The sequence below is a fragment of the Berghia stephanieae genome, chromosome 2 (genome assembly GCF_034508935.2).
Source record: "Berghia stephanieae isolate SIO BIC M18660-M18661 chromosome 2, UCSD_Bste_1.3, whole genome shotgun sequence".
NCBI classification, from domain to species: Eukaryota; Metazoa; Mollusca; class Gastropoda; order Nudibranchia; family Aeolidiidae; genus Berghia; species Berghia stephanieae.
This window is the reverse complement of record NC_088361.1, coordinates 78111305-78136304: the sequence shown is the minus strand read 5'-3', so window position 1 is coordinate 78136304 and position 25000 is coordinate 78111305. Positions and strand designations below refer to the sequence as shown.

The 25000-nt window shown below is 34.1% G+C and overlaps 3 protein-coding genes across 9 annotated transcripts in view; 1 reads left to right on the top strand and 2 right to left on the bottom strand.

Annotated features, from left to right (window-relative positions):
* LOC144965582 (protein white-like) overlaps positions 1 to 17466 on the top strand; it is a 66374-nt gene extending 48908 nt beyond the window's left edge. For all 7 annotated transcript variants that reach the window (XM_078901080.1, XM_078901079.1, XM_078901082.1 and 4 more), the window contains 8 exons: positions 360 to 491; positions 7050 to 7142; positions 7705 to 7762; positions 10001 to 10078; positions 10558 to 10663; positions 11428 to 11528; positions 15028 to 15146; positions 15700 to 17466. In XM_078901080.1, coding sequence (XP_078757206.1) covers positions 360 to 491; positions 7050 to 7142; positions 7705 to 7762; positions 10001 to 10078; positions 10558 to 10663; positions 11428 to 11528; positions 15028 to 15146; positions 15700 to 15804 — 792 coding nt within the window. In that variant the 3' untranslated portion in view covers positions 15805 to 17466. The remainder of the gene's footprint in view (positions 1 to 359; positions 492 to 7049; positions 7143 to 7704; positions 7763 to 10000; positions 10079 to 10557; positions 10664 to 11427; positions 11529 to 15027; positions 15147 to 15699) is intronic.
* On the bottom strand, positions 1389 to 5304 carry LOC144965584 (actin, cytoplasmic-like). The gene is made up of 2 exons (XM_078901086.1): positions 5058 to 5304; positions 1389 to 2759 (listed from the first exon to the last, which is right to left on the bottom strand). The coding sequence occupies exons 1-2, from the start codon at positions 5201 to 5203 to the stop codon at positions 1604 to 1606; spliced, it is 1302 nt and encodes a 433-aa protein (XP_078757212.1). The 5' UTR covers positions 5204 to 5304; the 3' UTR covers positions 1389 to 1603.
* A 2661-nt stretch (positions 17467 to 20127) lies between the features above and the next one.
* LOC144965586 (E3 ubiquitin-protein ligase RNF216-like) overlaps positions 20128 to 25000 on the bottom strand; it is a 10077-nt gene continuing 5204 nt past the window's right edge. The window contains exons 5-9 of the mRNA XM_078901089.1: positions 24471 to 24647; positions 22980 to 23112; positions 22007 to 22096; positions 21701 to 21764; positions 20128 to 20728 (exon numbers count right to left, since the gene is read on the bottom strand). Of these exons, the coding sequence (XP_078757215.1) occupies positions 20664 to 20728; positions 21701 to 21764; positions 22007 to 22096; positions 22980 to 23112; positions 24471 to 24647 (529 nt within the window). The 3' untranslated portion in view covers positions 20128 to 20663. The remainder of the gene's footprint in view (positions 20729 to 21700; positions 21765 to 22006; positions 22097 to 22979; positions 23113 to 24470; positions 24648 to 25000) is intronic.

The window sequence follows — 25000 nt, the reverse complement described above, 5'->3', positions numbered from 1 at the left end:
CCAAGGACTTTTGAACCGAAAGAGAGGAAGATGTGACGTCATGACTTCTACGTCTCATTCCACTTTTGTAAACCCTAATTGTCTTGAAGCTGTTAGCGTTCCAGATTAGAACATCATTCACTAATGTTTACTGACTGCGGGCCTCCCCTCCCCATTGAACACCGCATATACTATAGCAATTAGCGTATTATGTTTAAAAAAACCCAACACATATCACACAATTTTCTGTAAAAGTTTTCGCACCAGAATACTTCCTTAATGAATCAGGCAAAACAATATTTAAATATTATATTTATTATTTATTTAAATATTTATGTATCCATTTATTTGTTTATCTATGTATTTATTCTTATCTCCAGTCCGTGGCCCTGGTAGTTGGTTTAATCTATCTTCAACTCAGCGTCGATCAAAAAGGAGTGATGAATATCAACGGTGCTTTGTATCTCCTCATTACCAATGTCTCCCTCTCCAACATGTTCGCTGTATTAGCGGTAAGAACGGTTTTGAAAATATACAGGAGCAGTAACTGGTTAAAGATGCGGCTATGTGGTCTAGTGATGTGGCACTCGCAAAGTCAAGCGTTCGAATCCCGCTATGATCGGTGCATTGTTGACTCCTTGGAAAAGCCGTTAAGTCACATTCTCTCAAGGTACTCGGACGTAAAATAAGTATCGGGCCGTTAACAGCGTTGTCTCTGTCCAACAACATCCTAATATCGCCCCACAGGCGTCATACATGTCTCGTCCAACATGTTAAATGTTGCAGTTAGCCAACGACTCTTGTGAAGCGCTTTGCCCACGTTTCATGGATTTTACCCTATTTATATGATCAAGTTTACCCTAAAGATAAAGATATGAAAAGTTGTATATAGTACTTCGGTCTAAAACACTTTTACGCCACTTAAAGTCAAACATAGTTATAAAAACAATCAATTTATTTTATTCATAGTTAAGGTGTTTTATTTAATACAATAAGTTATACATACCAGCCGCATAAAGATATATAACTACAGTCATTAATGATAATGATGATGGTGATAATTATGTAATGGTAATGATGATGATGATGATGATGATGATGATGATGATGATGATGATGATGATGATGATGATGATGACGATAATGATGACATGATGATAATCATGATAATATTCTGGATGATAATGATGATTGTAATATCTTTTGTTGTTGATGATGATAATGATGATAATGCTGATGGTAATGATGATGATAATGATGATGATGGTGATGATAATCATAGTGGCTTTATTCTCTCCCACCCCCTCTCTCCCTCTCTCACCCCCCTCTCTCTCTCCCTCTCTCTTTCTTTATTTCCTTTTTTTCTCTCTTCTCTCTTCTCTCTCTCTCTTTCTCTCTCTCTCTCTCTCTCTCTCTCTCTCCCCTCTCTCTCTCTACCTCTCTTTCTCTCCCTCTGAAGATCGTGGTAATGACGATGGCTTTATACCCCCATCTTCCTCTCTCTCTCTCTCTCTCTCTCTCTCTCTCTCTCTCTCTCTCTCTCTCTTTGTATCTGTTATTCTCCCCTCCTCTCTCTCTCTCTCTCTCTCTCTCTCTCTCTCTATCTATCTATCTATCTTACTTTCTAAAAACATTTCCTGTGAACAATAGAAGGTCCTGCATCATCATATTCCTGTTTAGATATCCACATCTGTTGAAAGGTGGACAGAGACGCCATAATGGATCCTCCGATCCACACAGAATATTTTCTCTCTGGGGGTGCAATGACCCTTACCTTATTAGAAGGTGGCGCTAATGTTGACAACTCTCTGTGTAGCCTGTCAGACAAACCAGGGAACATAGTCGTACCGCCTGACAGCACTGTGTTTACATACATGTCCTTTCGAATATCGATATCACAATTCATGATAGAATTGTACACCATTTCATGAATCCCAGGCGATTCATCGCCTTTGAAAGAAGGCTGGAAAAGAACCTCAGTAGCCCTAAATCTCTCATTGCCAATGGTGATGATCTGTCCATCAGGAAGTTCATACGACTTCTCAATAGCCGATGACCTCGCTGAAGTATCCATCTCTGACTCAAAGTCCAAAGCAGCATAACAAAGTTTCTCTTTGATGTCTCGGACAATTTCTTGTTCGGAGGAAGTGACGAAGGAGTAACCTCTCTCATTGAGGATTCTCTGAAGATACCTTGACAAATCTCTTCCGGCCAGATCCGCCCTCTTGATGGCATGAGGAAGGGCGTAACCTTCGTAGATTGGCACAGCATGGGTAACACCGTCACCGGAGTCCATAACAATGCCTGTTGTTCTACCAGACGCATACAAAGCCAGGACTGCCTGAATTCCGACGTAGAAAGCTGGGGCGTTGAAAGTTTCAAACATAATCTGCGTCATCTTTTCACGATTTGCTTTAGGGTTGAGAGGTGCTTCTGTCAGAAGAACTGGATGCTCCTCGGGCGCTACTCTCAACTCGTTGTAGAAAGTGTGGTGCCAGATCTTTTCCATATCGTCCCAATTGGTGATAATACCGTGCTCCAGTGGGTACCTCATCGACAGCACACCTCTCTGGGCTTGTGCCTCATCTCCGACATAACAGTCTTTCTTCCCCATTCCCACCATGACGGAATCATACTTGGGTCTGCCGGTGATTGCGGGGAATACTGACCTTGGAGCGTCATCTCCAGCAAAACCTGCTTTACACATGCCCGATCCGTTGTCAATGACAACGGCAGCCATATCCTCTTCCGGGTAATAGTTTGTTGTAGGCATGATGGATCTGTATAAAAACAAAGGCAAGGAGATGATTTCTATGACACATCCCAAAAAAAAGATAAGAAATATGGCGTTTCATGGAACCTACAAGTGACCAACATCACCATTATGTCGGAGTGAACGAGACGCAGAACATTTTAATTCTGTCTAAATTCTGACCCCTCACCTCAAATCGTTATTATGTCGGGATGAACAAGATTCTAAAATGGGAATTTGAAGTAAAACGATGAGAAAGTTGAAATTTTATGTTTATTTATTCTAAGACTTAATAAAAGACCTAATCGTAAACAAATTTTCATTTAAAAAAATAAATTATAAATTCAATTTTCAAGCTCTAGGTAACACTGTATTGAGGCGACAGGTTACAATTATGAACTATGAGTGAAATAATAAAACTTTGTTGAAAAGAATGAAATACGATTCTTTTATTTCTTTGTATTTAATAAACAAGTTATGCCCAATAACACAACGAGCTTGCGAGTATCTGTCATTGCACGATACAATATAACGAGGACATAATACATTTTATAAAAATATTCCACCCCTCCAAGTAAGTTTATTAGATATTTCGTGATAACAATAACAATAATAATAATAATAATAATAATAATAATAATAATAATAATAATAATAATAATAATAATAATAATAATGATGATGATAATAATAATAATAATAATAATAATAATAATAATAATAATAATAATAATAATATTATTATTATTATTATTATTATTATTATTAGTAGTAGTAGTAGTAGTAGTAGTAGTAGTAGTAGTAGTAGTAGTAGTAGTAGTAGTAGTAGTAGTAATAGTAATAGTAATAATAATAGTAATAATAATAATAATAATAATAATAATAATAATAATAATAATAATAATAATAATAATAATAATAATAATAATAATAATAATAATTGATTGTTATTAACATTACTTTGTACAACATGGGTGATTCCTGTTAACATCAGACAACTTGTATGATGGATTATCTACATCCCTACATGTTACATGGAATGTCTATGCGACGGTATCTAACGGTGCTGTGGGGAAAGGGCGTAATTAATCTATTAATATTTTCTTCTTCTTCTTCTTCTTCTTCTTCTTCTTCTTCTTCTTCTTCTTCTTCTTCTTCTTCTTCTTCTTCTTCTTCTTCTTCTTCTTACGATTATTATTATTATAATTATTATTATTATTATTATTATTATTATTATTATTATTATTATTATTATTATTATTATTATTATTATTATCATCATCATCATCATCATCATTATTATTATTATTATTATTATTATTATTATTATTATTATTATTATTATTATTATTATTTTATTATTATTATTATTATTATTATTATTATTATTATCAAATATTCAAGCTGTAAAAACAACCTTAGAATGAGAAGTGAATAATTAAACTTAATTTGTACTATTTAAAGATTGAAAAACGAAAAACAAAATAAATCAGATAGTTAAGAAATTTTAAACAAAACCTTAGTAAACTGACAACAAAACAAAAATTAGATTTTTAAAAAGAACGCTGAATCCATAAACAAACAAAAAAGGAGACCCCCCCCCCTTTCCTGAAAAAAAAGAAATTGAATGACTAGAGAGGAATGATAGAATTGGTGGAAAAAAAATACATGACAGCAATGCGTTAGCTGCTGGATGTCGAATTTTCGAATAAAAGTAAACGTTTGGCCTTAAATTTGTCGAATTGGCATACCGAACAAAGAAGTCGTTGTTAAAGTTGCTAAAGCTGCTTGGAAACAGTTATTGAGCTTTTTTCCCCTCTTGGGTTAACTTTGCCCATTCAGCAATCGATGAAATATCAATTCAACGTCCACTTTTGTGAACGGGTTGGTTGGAACGCCGTGTATTTATTGGCCCATTGGGGTGGAACATTCATGATTAATGCACATATTGCATTAAAGGTAAATTTGATGAATATACTTAAAGAAATTAAAGGAGCAAGAACATTTCCCGTTTTTAATTGTCGAAAGTAAGAATAAAAAAGAACCTGATAACGGATATCGCATACGTAGAGTATTAAACCAGAGAATAGAAAGTGAAAGAAAAACGGCAATAAGGTAGTTAACATTCATGAAACAAACTTGTGTAAAATGCAAATTACTCTATGCCAACATTTTATCTTTGATTCATTCAATATGGGCATTATAAATATAAATTAAAATAAAATGCAACTGCAATAGAACTAATAAATAGACTAGCTGAAAGAACTAATCAATAAACCTTATGCTATAGTTTTTAAATGTAACAATGTCAAAAAAAAATTCTTACCTTTGATTTTCTTGAACTTTTTTTTTAATACTAGGAATTGTGCAAATGTAGAATAACTCGCGTTGACGTAGTTTTTGCGCTGAGGTGAGTTCTGAAATGTCTAGGAAAATCGCGCGTCTTATATACAAGTCTCTGTCAATTACCATGATTCACTCAATTCTTGGAAAATGTGATTCACCTGCAATTTTATAAAAATAGTAACACATCACGGTGCCCCGCCTGCTAGTAACTTTTGCCTCTTTCGTATCTCCACAATCCTGAATTTTGACCATTCATGGTTTAGACAGTATCTATTAATAACCGCCTGTTTGGCCCGTTCCGAGCTAATGCCCGTATACGTCCCGGTGACACCTGAATACGTTCATCTATAAATAGTAACTGAGTATTACCTGGCGAGACTGAATCGTAACTGTCTCGCTCGGTCCAATAACAGACCGATGTTACCCGTCAGAGTAGCTGAGTAATAATGCCGTATAAAAAAAAAGAAGTAAATTGTCCTTTTAAGGAATTGACACTCTGCATAACCATTTTAAGACTGGTTAAAAAAAAAAATGAAAACGAGTAATCAGATACATTATGATTATAATTTTGTCTTATTTGGTAAAGTTAAACCATGCGAGTTTGTTTTCAAAACGGGTGCTGCAATCTGCAAATTTGGTTAAGCACAACTCATGCTGGTGTTAGTTTGATCTTTTATACACACACAAACACACACACACACACACACACACACATATATGGTATATATATATATATATATATATATATATATATATATATATTATATAAATATATATATATATATATATATATATATATATATATATATATATATACCATATATATGCCATATATAATAATAATAATAATAATAATAATAATAATAATAATAATAATAATAATAATAATAATAATAATAATAATAATAATAATACTAATAATAATAATGGACTCTAATAGAGCACATGGTATCCTCAATAATGAGGCTCTTGGCGCTTTACATCAACACAAAATAATATTAAAGAACATGCATGACATCAAAAAAGAAATGTATTCAATGATTTCAGATTCTCGGATATTCAATATCCACTAAATGTGCTCAAGCGCTTTACAAGTGGACCCTAGCCAACAGCAACACTGACCATGTAGGACGAGACATAACGTCTGTTTGGCGATATGACTTTTTTTTTCAGGACAGGGGCAGCGCTGTTAACGGCCAGGTATTCATTTTACACCAGAATGTGAATAAAAAGCCTTTTCCAAGGACTGAACAATGCGCCGCTTGGGACTAAAACCCTTAACCTTCCAATCCAAAGGCGGGTGTCATTCCACTAGCCCACATAGCCTCACACATATTTCTAAAAACTCAAAGTTCCTATATCTCATTATTTTATGAGACGACAGGCCAAAATTGTCACCTTAGGCTCAAATCCATATTATTCCACCCCTCTCCCTAGATAATAACGCGTAATTATAACATGTTTACAATAATAATATGAGACGTCAGATTATAAATCGTTAAGTTTCACTAAAAATCTGATTCTTTAGAAAGAAGTATCATTTATATGGTTTTGAAGGTGTCTTTTATTCAAAGATGACGAAATAGGAATTGACTGAGGGGTGGAAGAAACGATTTCTGACACCCTTGCGCTTTGGAATTCGAACTTTGTTCCCAACACGCACTCGCAAGCTCGTGCAGCGGTTGGGTACACTCCGGAATTCTAAAAAGCAAGAGTCTAAGGATCGTATATTGTAATATGATCAGTATTATGTCAAACTAGTGGTTTTAAAGCCAAAATGACTAGCCATAATTTGATATCTTATACGATTTTGGACCGGTATTGAAATTATTTTAACCGGAGAGCAAAGCACCGACAGATGTTAACGCCTTCCTACTTCTTCTTTGTCTCTTGTTGATGACATAACCTTTTGTACGTTTCCATCTAAGTTATTTGATAAAACAATTATCTCGATTTTGTATTTTTTCTTCAGTCTTTTCCTATAGAAATGGCCATCATCATGAGAGAGTATGGCACGGGTCTTTATAGGATGGACACCTACTATTTGAGCAAAACACTTTCAGAGGTTGGCATCTTATAACTCATGATGATGATGATGCTGATGATGATGATGCTGATGATGATGATGATGATGATGATGATGATGATAATGATGATGAAGCTGATGATAATGATGATGATGATAATGATGATGATGATGATGATGATGATGATGATGATGATGATGATGATGATGATGATGATGATGATGATGATAATGCTTTCTGTCCATCACTAGAATGTTGTTAATGACGTAACAGACTATATAGTCTATTTCTTTCAAGTCAAATGACGTATACAGTTGATTTTATCCCGATCATTCTAACGGGACTGATTGCCTTTCTCTGAAGTAGCCTTTGAATGTCACCGAGTAGTTTTCAACATATCTAAAGTAATCTAGGAATCCAATTACTACTTATTTGAGGTGGTATGAAGAAAAAATATGACTTACTAATAATTTTCAGTTTAACCAAGTATTTGTGTAAACCATAGGGGAATACAGAATGTTATGATCACGTCAGACTAATTTATTTATATAATTAAAAGCCACTTCCCTCACATTCTATTGTATTTTATATTACGCACAGATTCCTTTGTTCTCTGCCATCTGTTTCATATTCTGCAGCATCACCTACTGGATGATAGGTAAGGGTATGCGAGTACTGAAAGTCATTTCGGGATTAAGTAAAAAAACAACTAAAAATAAATGTTCTATTCTAACAGCTGCGTTAACACTTGTAACGAATCTTTACAATTTTGGTACTTCGGTGTAAACTTTACGCATCATTATAGAACAGGCACTGGAGTGGAATACATCACTATTCATAAACTGTATTGATTATGAGAAGGCCTTTGACAGCATTGATCGAAATGTCTTAAAGAAACTTCTGAGCCATTATGGAATAACTACTGAGATTATTTTTCGCTAATCCAAAAAACTAGAGCAAATAAAATGTGTTTTGGAACTTTCCGATGAATAGAGGGATCTCCCATTAATACGACAGTTTGTTTAAGCATGTCAATCTTATTATTTTCCGAGTGCACTTTAAACGATGAAATGACGTTTCGTAATATTTGAAGACTTTTTTCTCAAAACTAATTTTCTGCAGATTGTCTACTTCAAATTGTCATCACTATGCTAATTCTTAACATTAAAAAAAATTAAATAAACAATGAAATGTATAAGATGATCCACTCTCGACAGGGGATCGAACATCAGACCTCTCGAGAGGTAATTTTCTTTCTTTCTTTGTCTGGCACTGTTTCATATACACTATCTCAGATCTTAGCCTGCTCCTTATTTAAAAAAAATACGGCTCACAATGTCGAATGTAATCAATGGAATTCCTTTTGTATTATTGCCCAAAGCATACCAGTCACTGTTCACACAATAATTGACGTCGTTATGAGAACTACTGTGACCCAGTAGGACTTATTTTTTGACGAAAAGTCTCAGAAAAGAAACCCCTTGGGTCCTTAATTTCTTACACTGTAAAGGGGCTAACCCACACCTCGGTCATGACATCTATATGCCTTTTCAACAGTAATAACTATTATAAGGCCAATTTGGAAATATACAGCATTTCTCAAGGCCTGATGGTTTCTACGAGTGTACGACCAACTTTTAAATGAAGGCACTTAAATCATTTTTTTTAAAATAAAAAAGGTAATTTGAGTCAATTTTAAGCAGTTCCTTTCTTTATACGCCATCTAGAGTAATATTTTTGCAATCAACTAGTGGAGAACCTGTAATATTTAGGGAGAAATAAAGGCTATTAGGAATAGGTGGTCATCTATTACACTTATCATACTACGGTATTGTATTTCTAAATTTGTCAGTAATTCTGAGCCTGATGATAAAAATGTAATATTAGCTTTATGGAACAATATTGATCCCCAACCCTGTTTTTTTTTAAAGAATGGATTAGAAAGATTAGCATTACTTGATAATATCAAGATAGATGTAAAATTAAGTTATCATTTTTTTGTTGCTGATGAGATTATTATTATCTCATAGTATCAATAGAGATTCAAATTTACGTCATCAATTTTGTTGATATGCTAGAATTGCGTAAAATAAATTGTACTCGCAATGAATGAAAGTCAAACGTGAAAAAAGACTGAGTTATTACAACCTAGCAGATTTGCTTCGTATCAATTTGAGTCAACGGATGATAAACGTTTTTCAAAGTTACTCGTATATCAGTCTGTAAAATTAGTTTTATCATTTTTAGATTTGCCGGTATGTAATTCTGTGCTCGATGATATAAATTTTACATTTGCTGTTCGCAACAATGTTGAACCCCAACCATATTTTAAAAAAAATTATAGTTGTTGGAATGTTTAATGTTCGAAGCTTATTTTGCTCTCTCAGTCAAATCGTACACATGCCTGAAGACTTTGGGTGCTAGTAAAAAAAGAAATCAAAACTTGTTCTCTCAAAAAGTTAGTCATTGATCGTGACGATTTTAATTAAACTTAAACCACAACTCGTATACGAAGATCATAGATTCAAACTACTCGATTACGTCGTGACCAGTAACACGTTGTTCTTTTTAATACTGCTCCAAACTCAATCTCATATCGTGTTTATAAGCTCAGCGGTTAAGGGGGAACAAGATCTGATTAAAATGTGACTGGTTCTTCGCAATTACCTTAGCTTCAATGTTAACAATAGCGATATTGGACTTTTTATAAATTCCAACTTAAGTACAATTTGCATTATTTCATAACAACATACAGCCGTTGTTTTTTTTTAAAACACAGTATATGCAATGTTAACCAAATAGTACACACTGTGTTCAATAATAAAACCGTAGAATAGAAGCAAAGTCCTGTCATGATGAACAGTTTGTAAAACTTTTGTAAATCTTCTCATTCCAGGTTTCCTTGAAGAGCTCGAGAATTTCTTTGTAGCAGCAGCCGTTCTTGTTTTAACTGCCATGGTGTCTGTATCTGTCGGTAAGCTTGCTTCTCTCAAATGTACCAAGATAAATTATTGGATTTACCAGATAGCTTTTATACTGATGGTGTACTTTGGGGGAAAACTGTTCTTTTTCAAAATACGTTCGGCTAGATCACATTTAAACTCATCTAATGCATGTGTATAAGACGGCCTGGACAATTCTGACTTGCACACTCCGTGTATTGCAAACCCTATCAGATGTATGAGTCTCGTTAATCAAATGTTAACTGCTTGCATTATTGTGTGCGATTTTATGGCCTAGAGGTATGACAATCGGCTGCTGTAGGCTCCTGGTTTGAATCCTGTTGTCGGCACAAAGCTGAATCCTTGGTAAAGACTCCTAAATTACAAACTCTTATCGTACTCATGTGTAAAATAAGTGCTTGCACTGTATCAGTGTTGTCAGTGTCGGAAAAAAAATGTTATAGCCTTTACAGGCTGTATATAAAGCTCAAGTTAAATAATTTTTTTTCAGGCTACATGATATCCGTTGTGTGTGGATCTACAACAGTGGCGCTGGCCGTGACCATTCCCATCATCATTCCATTTCTTCTCTTCGGAGGAATGTTTATAAACAACGAGTAAGTACATATTTATGTTAGTTAAATAGTGACTTTTCCTCTTCCACAACTCTCAAAATACTTGACATGTTGTCAAATATCAGATAGGTTCCAACCATTGCATACTTTTGTCATTCACACGTCCGAACTTCACTCGGTGCTAATCAAAATCTAGCTATGGGCAGTGACAGATAATGTAAGATTCCGGATATAAACCGAGCTTCTAACAAGGGAATTTGTCTGTATTATGAAACGCACGGGTCATATCGAACTGAATGGACAAAATTGCAATTTACTATTTATTACCGGAAATCAAATGAATAGTTACATGTCTGAGGCTTAAAATCGTTATAAGAATTTGACAAATAATGGAGATACCGGCTGCACAAGTTAGGAGCTCAAACAGAGTTGAAACGAAAAATCTTCAGAGAAGACAACCCAACCCCTCTAATAAGTGTCTCGGTCCTTAGCTTCTTAAACTCTATGGGGGAAGGGGGGGGGGGGGGGGGGGGGGGGAATAGATCACACCTCGTGTTACAACTCCTTGTTATCTTCCATGTCATTTCCAACATTCCAATCAGAATAATTTCTTTTTATGTTAATGTCAAATAAAGTTTGCTATCAATAGAACATCCAAAATATTTTTATGTTTGTTTGCATTTCCCCCATTGAAACTCATCTTGAAATATTTAGTATATTGATTCTAATGGTTTAGATTGACTTGCGATTTTCAAAACCTCACGTGACCCAGGGAAAATTTCATTTTCAATTTCTTCTAATTTCAGCTCCACCCCGGTATACTTCGAATGGTTGAAATTTTTGTCGTGGTACCGATATGCCTATGAAATTATGATTATCAACCAGTGGTCAACTATTGATGCGATTGGTATGGCAAAACTTTGTATCTCATTTTGTGTTATTTAGTTTAATTTAATTTTGATTCAGGAATTTGCAACAGATTTAGGCTAACTAAGCTCCTGAGAAAATGAGGATTGTTCACACACTGAACATAGAGGCCAGTGCCTTCGACATTATTGGATCATATCGACGGAAGGAAAAAAACTGGACAAAGAGAAAAAGTTCAAGGACGTAGATTCTAGCAGCAGCAATCTACTTCTATGTCGGGTCAAGGGACACTCAAGGTCACAAGATTGAAATGATTCTCAACCAATGCATTAGACTCTTAGATGGTATTTCATACTGCTGATAAACAGGCACTCAGAGATGTTTTATTGGGAAAAAAAAAAAGAAAAAAAAAATATTATATATATATATATATATATATATATATATATATATATATATATATATATATATATATATATATATATATATTTCACATGCAAACACTTACGTACACATATAGGTCCGAGTAAAACCATGGGCAAAAAGATTCTAATTCTGTTTGAAAGCTACTACGCCAAAGTGCCCCCCCCCCCCCCCCCCCCCCCCCCCCCCCCGCCCAATTCTATTACTACCTCACCTCCCTTCTATTTGATGCACTAGAGTAGAAAAGAGCAACCGACATACAGGAATAGAAAACCCTACAACCCACTTTATACTTTCGAGTCACAATAATATCTTATTTTAATAGTGATTAAGAAGCCAATGTTCTAATTCTAAAGTACTACAAAGAAAGAATAAACAGGAAGATAATTTTGTTTCTCTTTATGCTTTTTTTTTTGTTTTTAGGACTTTCACTGCGCTTGCAACAGTTTAAGACCATTTGATTACCAGTAAGAAGGAAGACGATGAAATAGTCCAAAGATTATACTAGATTGTACATGATCATAAAACAAACGTTAAAAAAAACGAACGTAGGTCAAATTTCGAAAAAAAAGCAACAAACGATAGTTCGAAAAATAAATTTTGGAAAATTTCACATAGAGACAGATTCAAGGAAAATATAATATGTGAGTCTATTCCCAATTTGGCGTGTATACTTATTTGAAGACCTGAGATCCGGACATAATTATGGACTTGATGATTAAGCATTGTTGTAATAGATACTAATTTTCAATGGTTTGAGAGTATTTCCAATGCAACAATGAACCAGCCAGTAAAAAATTGGGCTATCAGAGCTGAAAATGAGTACACGTAGACGCAAGTCCAAGGCTTTACACAGATACCAAACTTGTTTTGTTTTTGTTTTTAAGGGTTTTACGGCGCTTGCAACACATTAAGGTCATATCAGCGCCAGTAAAAAGGAAGAAAATGGGATAGTAAAAAGTTCTAGAATTACAATTAAAGCACAAAAGAAAAGGTGAGACAAAGGGGAATTGGTTCAAATAGGGAACAGATGTAGATTCCAAGAGCACACCGTCAAAGTACTTGGTTTGAGATCACCTAAAAGTCTCATCCAGACACAAGCACAGGTCCCAACTAAGAGGAATACACTCACATGTTTACAAATCATATAATATAATATGTAAACTAAACATAATACAATGCATAACAGAGATGATTTACAAGGAAAAAAGATATCATCTCCCAAAACTATAACTATACATTCGACTGTTTCCCTCCCAGCCAAGGAACTCCGGCCAGGGTCAGGACAAAACTAAGTAATCTCATTCCAAGACAACGACAGGAAACAATTGGAAAACAGGTACGGGAGGATAGAAGACACAGCATGTACCTCCCTGTCCACTATGGGAGATACCAAACTTGCATCGTATTTTCGTCAATCGAGAACGACGTTTGTTTTTTGTTTTGTTTTTGAGATTTTTCGGCGCGTGCGACACTATCATGTCATTTCAGCGCCAGTTAAAATGAAGATGATAGAGGGAAAGAATGTAGATCTGAAGTTTAAAGCACCAAAGAAAATGAAAAACAAAGGAGACTGGTTCAAATAGGGAACGGAAGGTAAAAGACACAGCAAGTGACCCCTCCGTCCACCGTGGGAGGTCAGAAGACCTTACCCAGCAATCAAGAGCAAGGACAGCGAGCCACGTAGACAGATTCAAAAGTCAAAAGCCATTGGTGATTGCAACGACAGCTAAGATTGATCTCTTCGATTCACAATTATCAAAATTAGAAGACTGTATCCGATAAAATGCATGTAGAAAAATATGAAATCACTTGAAATGCATTGTAAGGGAAAAACTATTTTATTATCAAAAAACAAAATACATAATATAATTTGTTGAAAACAAAATTTCTACTCCAATGGGAGGAATCATAAAAGTAAAAAAAAAAAAACAACAAAAGTTTCCGTACATTATGTATTTCTGACTCTAGTTGTCACCAAATGATACATCACTTTTTTCTTTTTTGAATGCGGGTTTGTTTGTTTTTAAGCTTTTTCTTCTGTTATTATGCATGGGTTATTTCAGAAAGATAAAGAAGATTGTACACAACACAAAGCATACATGTATAGATTTTTAGAGACGGTTAATTCACGTATACCAACACGATAGATAATGAAATTGATAATGATGATTATGATGACAATGATAACAATTATTATAATAGCAATGATAACAATAATAATCTTATAATAATAGTAATATTGATAATAATAATGATAATATGAAGTAATTTATTCTATCATCTTTCATAGAATGTGACAACAGATATGTCAAAATATATGAAGATGATAATAATAATGACGATAATGCGATAATAATGATAATAATAATAATAATAATAATAATAATAATAATAATAATAATAATAATAATAATAATAATAATAATAATAATAACAAAAATGATAATAACAACAACAACAACAACAATAACAACAATAGTAATAATAATAATAATAATAAAAATAATAATAATAATAATAATAATAATAGTAATGATGGTCAGCCTTATGTGCTGATCAAACACCAAGAGGATACATGAAATGGAATGAATGATGATGATGGCGATGATGATGATGATGATGATGATGATGATGATGATGATGATGATGGTGATGATGATGATGATGATGGTGATGATGATGATGATTATGATGATGATGAAGATGATGATGATGATGACAATATTTATGGTGCTGGTGCTAGTGTCAGTATGTAATGTGATATTAATTATCACATATATACTGATGATACACAGCTTTATAATTATATTTATTATACATTATTATTATTATTATTATTATTATTATTATTATTATTATTATTATTATTATTATTATTATTATTATTATTATTATTATTATTATTATTTTATTATTATTATTATATTATTATTATTATTATTATTATTATTATTGTTATTATTTCTATTATTATTATTATTATTTCTATTATTATTATTATTATTTCTATTATTATTATTATTATTATTATTATTATTATTATTATTATTATTATTATTATTATTATTATTATTATTATATTATTATTATTATTATTCAACCATCTGTCATAGAATGCGACAACAGATATGCGAATATATCTAAAGACATGAGTTTAGACGAGGCATGCCGGACCAGATTCTGTATGTATACATCAGGGGATGACGTACTCAAATATCTCAGCTTTAAAGAGGTAACTTAAGTTTTGAGAGCTGGTTTTTATATCTGTATAAAGACTGTAACTATTTTGATAATATGGACGATGTTGGCGTGATGACAGCCTTGGTGGCGATTTTATGAAGTAGTGTGTGTGTGTGTGTGTGTGTGTGTGTGTGTGTGTGTGTTGGGGTAGGTGTCGAGTATGAAGGCAGTGCATGTTATTACAATAGTATGTATGATTATGAATTGATTCTGTTGCTGTTGATGATGATGGTGATGGTGATGATGATGATGATGATGATGATGATGATGATGATGATGATGATGATGATGATGATGATGATGATGATGATAATCATGATGATGATAATCATGATGATGATGATGATGATGATGATGATCATGATGATGATGATGTCGATGATGATGATGATGATGATGATGATGATGATGATGATGATGATGATGATGATGATGATGGTGATGATTGAAAAAAAATGATTGACTTAATTGATGCTAATCTATCTATAAAATAGAGGTCGTGTGGAATTTAAATTAAAAGAAAACAATATTCTATTTGATTCCAGGAGCGCTTATGGTTTGACGTGAGCATGTTGTGGGGCATTCTATTCACTTTCTACATCTCTGCCTTTGTCGCCCTTTTGCTTCGAGCCAGGAGATCAAAAGAATGAGTTAGTTTATATATGTGGTTCACCGGTTCAAACTAGTATTCTGTCTATGTGGATCAGATGCTGCCAAATGAATTTTAATTCAAATGATAACAAATTAAATATGGAATTTCATTTTTTCCCTTATAGAAACTATTTTTTGTATATAAAGCTCACGATTCTTAAAAGCTTAAGTTCATTTTGATTTCCCTAAATAAATATTATTGATATCAATAGATGGGTAACATAAAATATTAACATTTATATAGAGCATTTCCACGGATGCGCTTCAATGCGCTTCACAATGTTTAATTTATTCCTCCAGCAGGCCATTTGGAACCATATTTCCATTTCAATACACTACAAGTCGCTCTCTAGGCGTCCTTTTTGTACCAACACTCTTATAATATCCGTCACTGCCAGTAGCCAGATACTCATTCACACCACAATCGAATGGGGCCTTAATTGCTTTAATTGCCTTACTGAATGACACAACGACGGGACCAGAAATATCCACGACCACTGTCACCGATCCGGCCACTGACAACGCTTAACATGGCTTGACTTTTGCTACAAAACGAGACACTTTACCTCTGAGCCACCAAGCCACACAACTGGACCCAAGTCTGGTATTTTTTTGAAAACCAATTCAATTCTTAGCATCTAAACTGCACCAACAAAATATCCATTTGAAGGGGTGAGCTACCATCTTTGTTTAATACGACAATAAAATGTACAGCTAAAGAAGAATCTAAGTCATTTTATTTATAAATCTAATGACCCGAAGGTCTATTCTGGGATTTAGTATCATCATTTTTATGGAGAAAAAATTCCCCAAAACTATGATAACATTTACACCATTACAATGTTTAAATCGACACCTTTCTTTTGTGTTCAATTATAGAATAACGATTTTACTTTACTTATACACAGCATATATCTCAATATTCTTTCTTGGATAAACCGATATAGAAAAATGTGGGCAATAAGGTCGCTTGACTTTTTCAGGGTTTAGTGTTTCAGATTGTTTAATTTATGCCTTTGTATTTTTGGTTTCGAAATTCCTAACATTGTAGTTGGTGAGAGCCATGTCACATCTGTGAAGCCTTAAATTGAACACTGCTGTACTTGTTCCAGCTGATGCAATAGGCAATTGAAGCATATATTTTATTATATTTAATGTAAAACTGTGGTTTACGCTGTTAGCCACACATTCACATATTGCTTTATGGTTTGTGTGTAATAGAGATGAACTCCCTCCTTACCAACCACAGGAAATCGTCAGATTAGTTACGATTCGATGAATTTTTTTTGTATTTAAATTTGTTTTATAAATCATAAAATTTGGAAAAAATCTTTATTACAGCCATAAGAATTTAATACTATTTTGAAAAGCCCTTTTTTGCTGAACAAAAATATGTATAGTATGTCTTTATTCCCTGTAATTTTGAGTGTAACTAAATCAATTTTTGTGTCGGTAGGTTTGGCATTTCGTGAAAAATCCTGATGGTCTTTAAGGAAAGAGTTAAGTCGTCTTAGAAATGATTCTTAATTTGTACTTTAACCTAGAATAATATTATTTATAATATTGTCAAATATCTACTCAATTTACATAGATAAATTGTCCTTACTGTACACACCCATAGCAAAATTTTGAATAAAATCAAGATTCTAATACTTATTGCATTTGAATATTTGAGTGATTCTGTAATTTAAAAAATGAAACCCGGTCATTGCTGATATTTTTAAATTGTATAGATTATAGTGATTTATTTCAAATACCTCCTAACTTTCTCAGGATTTTAAATAACTCATACATATTTTGCTCACAGAGTCGCCTACAATCTTTTATGACACCCGCATAATTAATTTTACAATCTGCCGACATTACAAGGACGCCGATTATGACGCAGAATTAATTAAAACGACCAGCTGAGAGACGAGATTGCCATATGCCTGCATAATTAATCGACCGGTCCGGCTGATCAAAGCGGCAGTAAAATTACCCTAGATTACGCAATGACGCGTGAATATAACATATCTGACGAACCAGCCAGACTAGCATACGCGAAATGTGATTCGACTAAATGACCTGTAAAATTCTGGCACAAACGAATCCAGGAACATCATTGGTTTCTGGGATTGGCCCAACTCCTTTCATATTTCGATATAAGCAAGTAATCAGTTAAATTCGGCGTTTCTCCCATTCCATCACTCTAAGATCAGCCTGCTACAGTGATTAACTTGAAATCATAATTAGTGGAAAATGTGTGGACATGGGTACGTAATCCTTATATCAATCATATAGTTGTGGACTTAAATTGTGTTATGATTAATTAATGACACTTAATTGGTTGTCTCATGTATGGAAAGCCATAGGTGTTTAAAACTCTCTCTCTCTCTCTCTCTCTCTCTCTCTCTCTCTCTCTCTCTCTCTCTCTCTTTCTTTCTTTCTTTCTGTGTGTGTGTGTGTGTTATTGATTTTGTTTGTTTTAAAGGGTTTTACGGCCAGTGAAAAGGAAGAAAATTGGATAGTAAAAACATCATAGATGTACAATTAAAAGAACTTGAGGAAAAGTAAGACATAGAGGAAATGGTTTAAATAGGGAATAGATGTAGATTCCAAAAGTACTTAGTTTGAGATTACCTAAAAGTTTCACCCAGACACCAGTACAAGATCCCACTAAGAGGAATACACTCCAATGTTTACAAATCATATGTTAAAATTAAACAAAAATAACAGTACATAACAGAGAGATGAATTACAAGGAAAAAAAAGATCATCTCCCTAAACGATACATTCGACTATTTCCCTCCGAGCCAATGACTCCGGCCAGGGTCAGGACAAAACTAAGTAATCTTATTCCAAGTCAAAGACGTAAAGCAACTGGAAAACAGATACAGAAGACAACAAGTACCTCCCTGCCCACAATGGGAGGTCGGGAATCCCACCCAGTGAGTGTGTGTGTGTATGTGAGCGCGTACGTCTGTAAGCATGTGTGTGTGTGTGTCTGTTTGTTTTTTGTTTTTGTTTTTAAGGGTTTTACGGCGCTTGCAACACATTTAGGTTATATCTGCGCCAGTAAAAAGGAATAAAATGGGATAGTAAAAAGTTCTAGAATTACAATTAAAGCACCAAAGAGAAAGTAAGACAAAGGGGAACTGGGAACAAATAGGGGTCAGATGTAGATTCCAAGAGCATACCACCAATGTATTTAATTTGAGATCACCTAAAAGTCTCATCCAGACATAAGCACAAGTCCCAACTAAGAGGAATGCACTCAAATGTTTACCAATCATATAATATAATATGCAAACTAAACATAATACAATGCATAACAGAGAGATGATTTACAAGGAAAAAATATCATCTCCCAAAACAATAACTATGCATTCGACTGTTTCCCTCCCATTTAGGACTCCGGAAAGGGCCAGGACAAAATCAAGTAACCTCATTCCAAGACAAAGACAGAAAGCATGTTGGAAAACAGATATAAGGAGATAGAAGACACAGTATGTACCTCCCTGCCTATTGGAGGTCAGGATCCCCACCCAGTGTGTGTGTGTGTGTGTCTGTGCGTGTGATTTATTCAAGCATGGGTGATAGTAACCAAGGAAATCAAAAACACCGTTGCTTTCAAGAATATATAATAAAAAGCATTGGTGTAAGTGCTGGCGTATTTTGATTTTCATTGGTTACGCTCACAGATGCCTGAATAAAGACGGTTCTCATTTCAAAGCAAACTTGAATTATTATTGTTTTTGTAAGACCACACTAGATATTATGTGATGCTCACAGTAAAATCATAAACAAATTGAATTAAAGCATTAAAAAAGATATATCTATTAATTATATTATATAAGTATATTTAATCGATCTTTCCATTTCATAAAGTCATACAGTATTCGGATTCCTTTATTATTGGAGAGTCTGCATTATTAAGTAAAATAGGCACTTGGTTTAGGGTCAACTGAAAACTTGGACCACAAAAAAAAAAAAAAAAAAAAAAGACGGAAAAGATAAAAGAAAAACAAAACAAAACAAATTATCCCGACGCTCTACCACTCTACAATTACAATAAAGAACACCAAAGAGAAACAACTTTTATCCACCCCCAACTTCCAGAAAACAAAAACAAAACAAACAAGAAAGTTAACAAAGCACAGCCAAAAATGTCTACCAATGTAGTTGGACGGTTTGATATTAGAACGTAAAAATGATATTTCATATTAAAACACCTCGTGGCAACAGAAAGCGGATCATTCTCTGCATTATTTAAATGGATTGGAGCAACCATTGTTTTGCGATTTTAATAAGTAAACTGCCACACTCTGGAAAAACTTTGCGAAGTCCCAGGTTTGAGAATTAATGCCAAGATGAGGGTCATTTAAATCGATCGATATTTGAAGGACGCGTTTTCTGACTAAATTTTTTAAATACGAGCTTTTCCAGAGTGCGGCAATTAACTGATTAACAGTGAGATTTGAGAATCCTTAAATGAGATGAATTTCAAAACCTGCTATTTCACACCAAGGTAGAAAATGGGTTAAAACTATCTTTTAATCTATTAGACATATCGGAATCACCCGGGAAAAGCTTCACTTCCAAAACGCCCAGGATATTAATCTATAAGGCAAAGAAGACACGTATTTATATATGATTGTAAATATCGATATCTCTGAATGATGAACAGATCTAGCAGGTTTTGAAAGTCACTCAAATAATCTGGCTGACTTTATAAACAAAAGCTTTCGACTTGCATCCCTAATAAACAGAAAGATGTAGTTATGATGATATTGTGAAATGAAATGAATAAAAAATAGAAATGAATATTCCAATAGGAGGTTAATGAACTAGCCAATTCTTCACTCTCATCTTTGTCTCAATTTTTCGTCGTCTTCCGGCTTTCTGCGGTGGGTGCCCCGATGGCTTTATATGTATCATATCCTGTGGAAACAAATGGTAGTAAATGGAGATGTGTGATGATGATGAGAAAGATGATGAGGTAGATGATGGTGATGATGATGACAACGACGACGACGATGATGATGTTGATGATGATGGTGATGATGATGATGATGATGATGATGATGATGATGATGATGACGATGGTGTTGTTGATAATGATGATGATGACGATGAAAAATGAAGAAGCACGGACGTCATTTACGTCAGCTGCTCGGTCTCTTCTGTTGCTGTCTCATTTTTCCACCATAGTTTTGTTAATTGATTTTATAGCCGTTGGAACAAACGTTGCTTATGTCGATTAGTCCTACATTTCGTATTTTTGCTTTTCGGGTCGGTGTTGATTGTTTTGGAAGTCCTGTAGATTTGTTGATCTTAACTTTCTGAGTCTGCATAAGCCCTGGCTACATTTTTGATGATATTTTTGGTTTGCGACTCAAATCATAACCTATTATCTATAGTTAAGCCAAGGCATTTGAATGTTTTTACAAATCCCAACTTTTATTTTCGTTATTCCACTCGCTCTTTTTTATTCTTTTCTTTAATCTTGGTCTTTGAGATTTTGATGGAGTCGAATTGATATGGATCGAGTATACGATGGTCATATACAAATTGTAGTAGCTCTCATTTTAGAATTTTCACCAGACATTTCATGATAATGAATATAAAAGCGAAAGATCTAAAATCGTGTTATCGGGTTGGTGGATTATTTTTGGGTACAGGAACGATGGCTTGTGTTTTCTATTGAATTGGTCCATTTGGTAAAAGAGCACAGGTAATTGATAGTTACAGTTTGAAATGTGTTCCCCGCACTGAATTTATCTGGACCTAGCTCCTTCTTTTTTTAAAAAGATAAATTGTAGACGGCAGTCCCTTTGCATTCATAAAGTAAAAAGACAAATCCTTCCTATTAACGATTCAAAGAAAAACATAAGACAAGCGTTGCTTGCTTACCTAATTTTTTTCTTTTTCTTGAAGCTTCCTTTTTTAATTCCGCAATCGCACGCTCGTCGTCTTCCTGTAGTTATAAAAATGATGATGTAGAATTTAAGCTCCAGTTTATTTACAAAAACGAATGGTGTGGATGCTATGGGTTTCTATTTTATCAACAGACAGAACTATAAAGATACGAAATATAACTAGGATTATGCAAGAAAATTGCACAGTCACTATTATCTAGAGAATTCCAGTTTTAATTCAAAAGCAGATACAGTTAAGATCTAAAAGACATATATTTGAACTTAATAATTTTAAACGTACCTTAGAGCTTGTCCAGAGATAACATTTGTTGCACGATATGCAGCCTTTTCCGGGTGAATGAGCGTGGGTACAAAAGTGTTTATAATCAATCTGTTAGAAATGTAGAAATATGGGGATGTATATAATATGTCGTTCAAAGGTAAAAAGAACGTTGCAGTGAATTAGTTTATCTCTCTAAGGGTTTCAGACACTAAATGTGAGTATTTTGATATCATCCCCAATGCAAGAAGGCAATTTATTGTATGCAATCTGAAAGAAGGGAGGAACACCCCCCCCCCCACCCCCCCAAAATATATTAATAATAAAAAAAAAAGGTATGGCCCATTGACTGTAGCAGGGATCTTTGAAAATAAAAGGGGCAGTGCAAAGGAAGAATGGAATGGCGATGTATCCTCCAAAAAGGCCATGACAGTGGGTGGGAACCAAATTGAGGACTGTTTAAAAAGGATGATTAGTTGTCTGAATAATACGCACGCTCGTAGATTTTTAACTTCCGGCTGTGCCTGCTCTCCAATGTTACACTTTTAATTAGATCCAACCGCATTCTATTGCCCGTGTGCCTAGCTTGGCAGACCTTGGTATGGGTTTCCGACAGACAATCAGATTGTTCCCAAATTTAAAACTCACATAGATCTCTCTTAGAATAGATGTGGCGCACACATCTAAATTCCTTCCTGTCGGCGGATTATCCAAGCATAGGCCAACGACACAAAGATAAAGGGTAGAGGGAGAGGGAGAGTTAAAATAAGAAAAAAAATTTAAGACGAATGAAGAAGAGTAGGGGAAATAGAAGAAGGAACAGGAGCAGGGTGTGAAGGAGGAAGAGGAGGAGAAGGAGGAAGAAGAAGAGGATGAGAAGGAGGAGAGAAGGAGCAGGAATAATAATAATAATAATAATAATAATAATAATAATAATAATAATAATAATAATAATAATAATAATAATAATAATAATAATAATAATATAACTTACATTGTTTTCCCGACATATGTAACACATGGTTGCCCCACAGTGGCACACCATTTTATTACACCCATCCTCTTTGACGAAGGGAGTGCTACACTTGTCACATGATCGAAGTGTCGCTTTAGTCATTTTCTCTTCACTGAAGATCAAAGACAAAACGAATTCAACGGAGTGCATAAAGAATGTTAAAAAACCCACACAAAAAACGGATGTGTCTGAATAATTAATTCTTTAATTTTCTTTTGTCAGCTTTATACTAACTTTTTAAAAACATTTTATGAACTAGTGCCATAAAACTTTTTCTTTTCTTATTTGTGAACATAAATTCAGAACAAAAGAAAAAAGTACAAGATACGAAAGGCACTTTAATTATTCAATGAAAATAAATTGTGTGCTCCTTAAATGTCTTTAAGAGGAAGAGCAGAGATCTCTCGGAAATGTTCTTCATCGTTCATTTCTATCTACTATCATGTCATTATTGCACACATATGATGACACTCAGCGTGACAGTTCAGATACTGATACTGATTGCTTATTGAGAAAAATGGAGAGGTGAGGATGTGGATGACTTGCAATAAACTTAACATGAATGAAGAGAAAACGGAGGTTCTTTTTATAAACCCTAGAAAGTTTATGCATTCGGCCAATTCGAATTCACTGAACGCTCAAAATGAAATTATTCCTTTTTCGGACAAAGCCAGTATCTAATCTCGGCATTTATTTTGATTGTAATCTGTCTATGGAAACTCATGTATCCTATAATTGCAAAATTCTATGTCTTGAATTACTAAACATTGCTCAATTGTCAAATATTTTAACCCAAAAGTCCATTCAAACATTAGTCTCTTTTTTATCTTTTCTAGACTTGGCTATTATAATTCATTACTTTTTAATCTACCTGATAGTCTTTTAAAGAAACTACAGCCGCACGAATCGTGTAAAAGAAGACAAAAAGAGAACACATAGCCACAAAGTTTTATGAACTCCACTGGTCGCCAATTAAACCTAGAATTAATTATATGATTGCAAAGCTATGTTTTAACTCGAAAAACGATTTAATTGCTCATCTTTGTATCTGAAAGATTTTATTAATGATTATATATCCCATCTCGTCAGTTAAGATCGTGTAGTCAGCATCTTTTGCGCACCACAAAAATGGGGGGGGGGGGGGGGGTAGGGGGGGGGGGGCAAAATTAAAAGACAAAACCGTATATTGCATATTATCATTATTATACAAAGTCAAAACTGCAAAAAAAATTCCACTATTTCTAACACTCACCTAATTGTCTATAATTAGTTTAAATTCCACAAATCTTTGAAATTCCTTATCAATGACAAGACATCAGAGATGGTTTGTGGATTTCAGGAGGGAGAAAAAAAAAACGGTGGGCCATTGAGCCGGTTGGCAGATAAAGTTCCTAATTAAAAACATTTTTTCATTATCTTGATACGTTTAAAATGAAAAGCCACTTCGTCAACGATAGCATAGGTACTCACTACTTTTTTCTGAGTGAAGTCTCGTCTTCTTTCTCCACTTCAATGCAAGTCTTTCCTTTATGCTCGTCCCAGTCAACTCCACACATCCGACATGTATTTTTCTTACACGTCTCACGTGGGCAGCGCATTTTTTGGATGGTGGGAGACAAGACACAAGCAAAATGACAATGTGGACATCTGTGAATTTTTGTAATAAAAAAAAAGCGATTTAGTTAACTGTGGAGTGTTGTCGAACGTCCGAGACAAAAGCTTTTTAAATTCTATTCAATTGAAATAGCATGATAAAAATTGACGAAATTGAAAAAAAAAACATATTGCGAAAACGACTTTCCTGTATTGTAATAATCCATCATATTTTCAACTATCTAAGATAATCAATAGTTTTATTCACAAAAGTGTCAAAAGTCGATTGGCGCCATTCGAGGATGATACCTTATTACTTAACTACATAGTGCCCAAATAATACAACCTTAGCCAGTTAACTGAACTGTCGTACTCTGGGAAAACTCGTATTTAAAAATTTGGCCAGA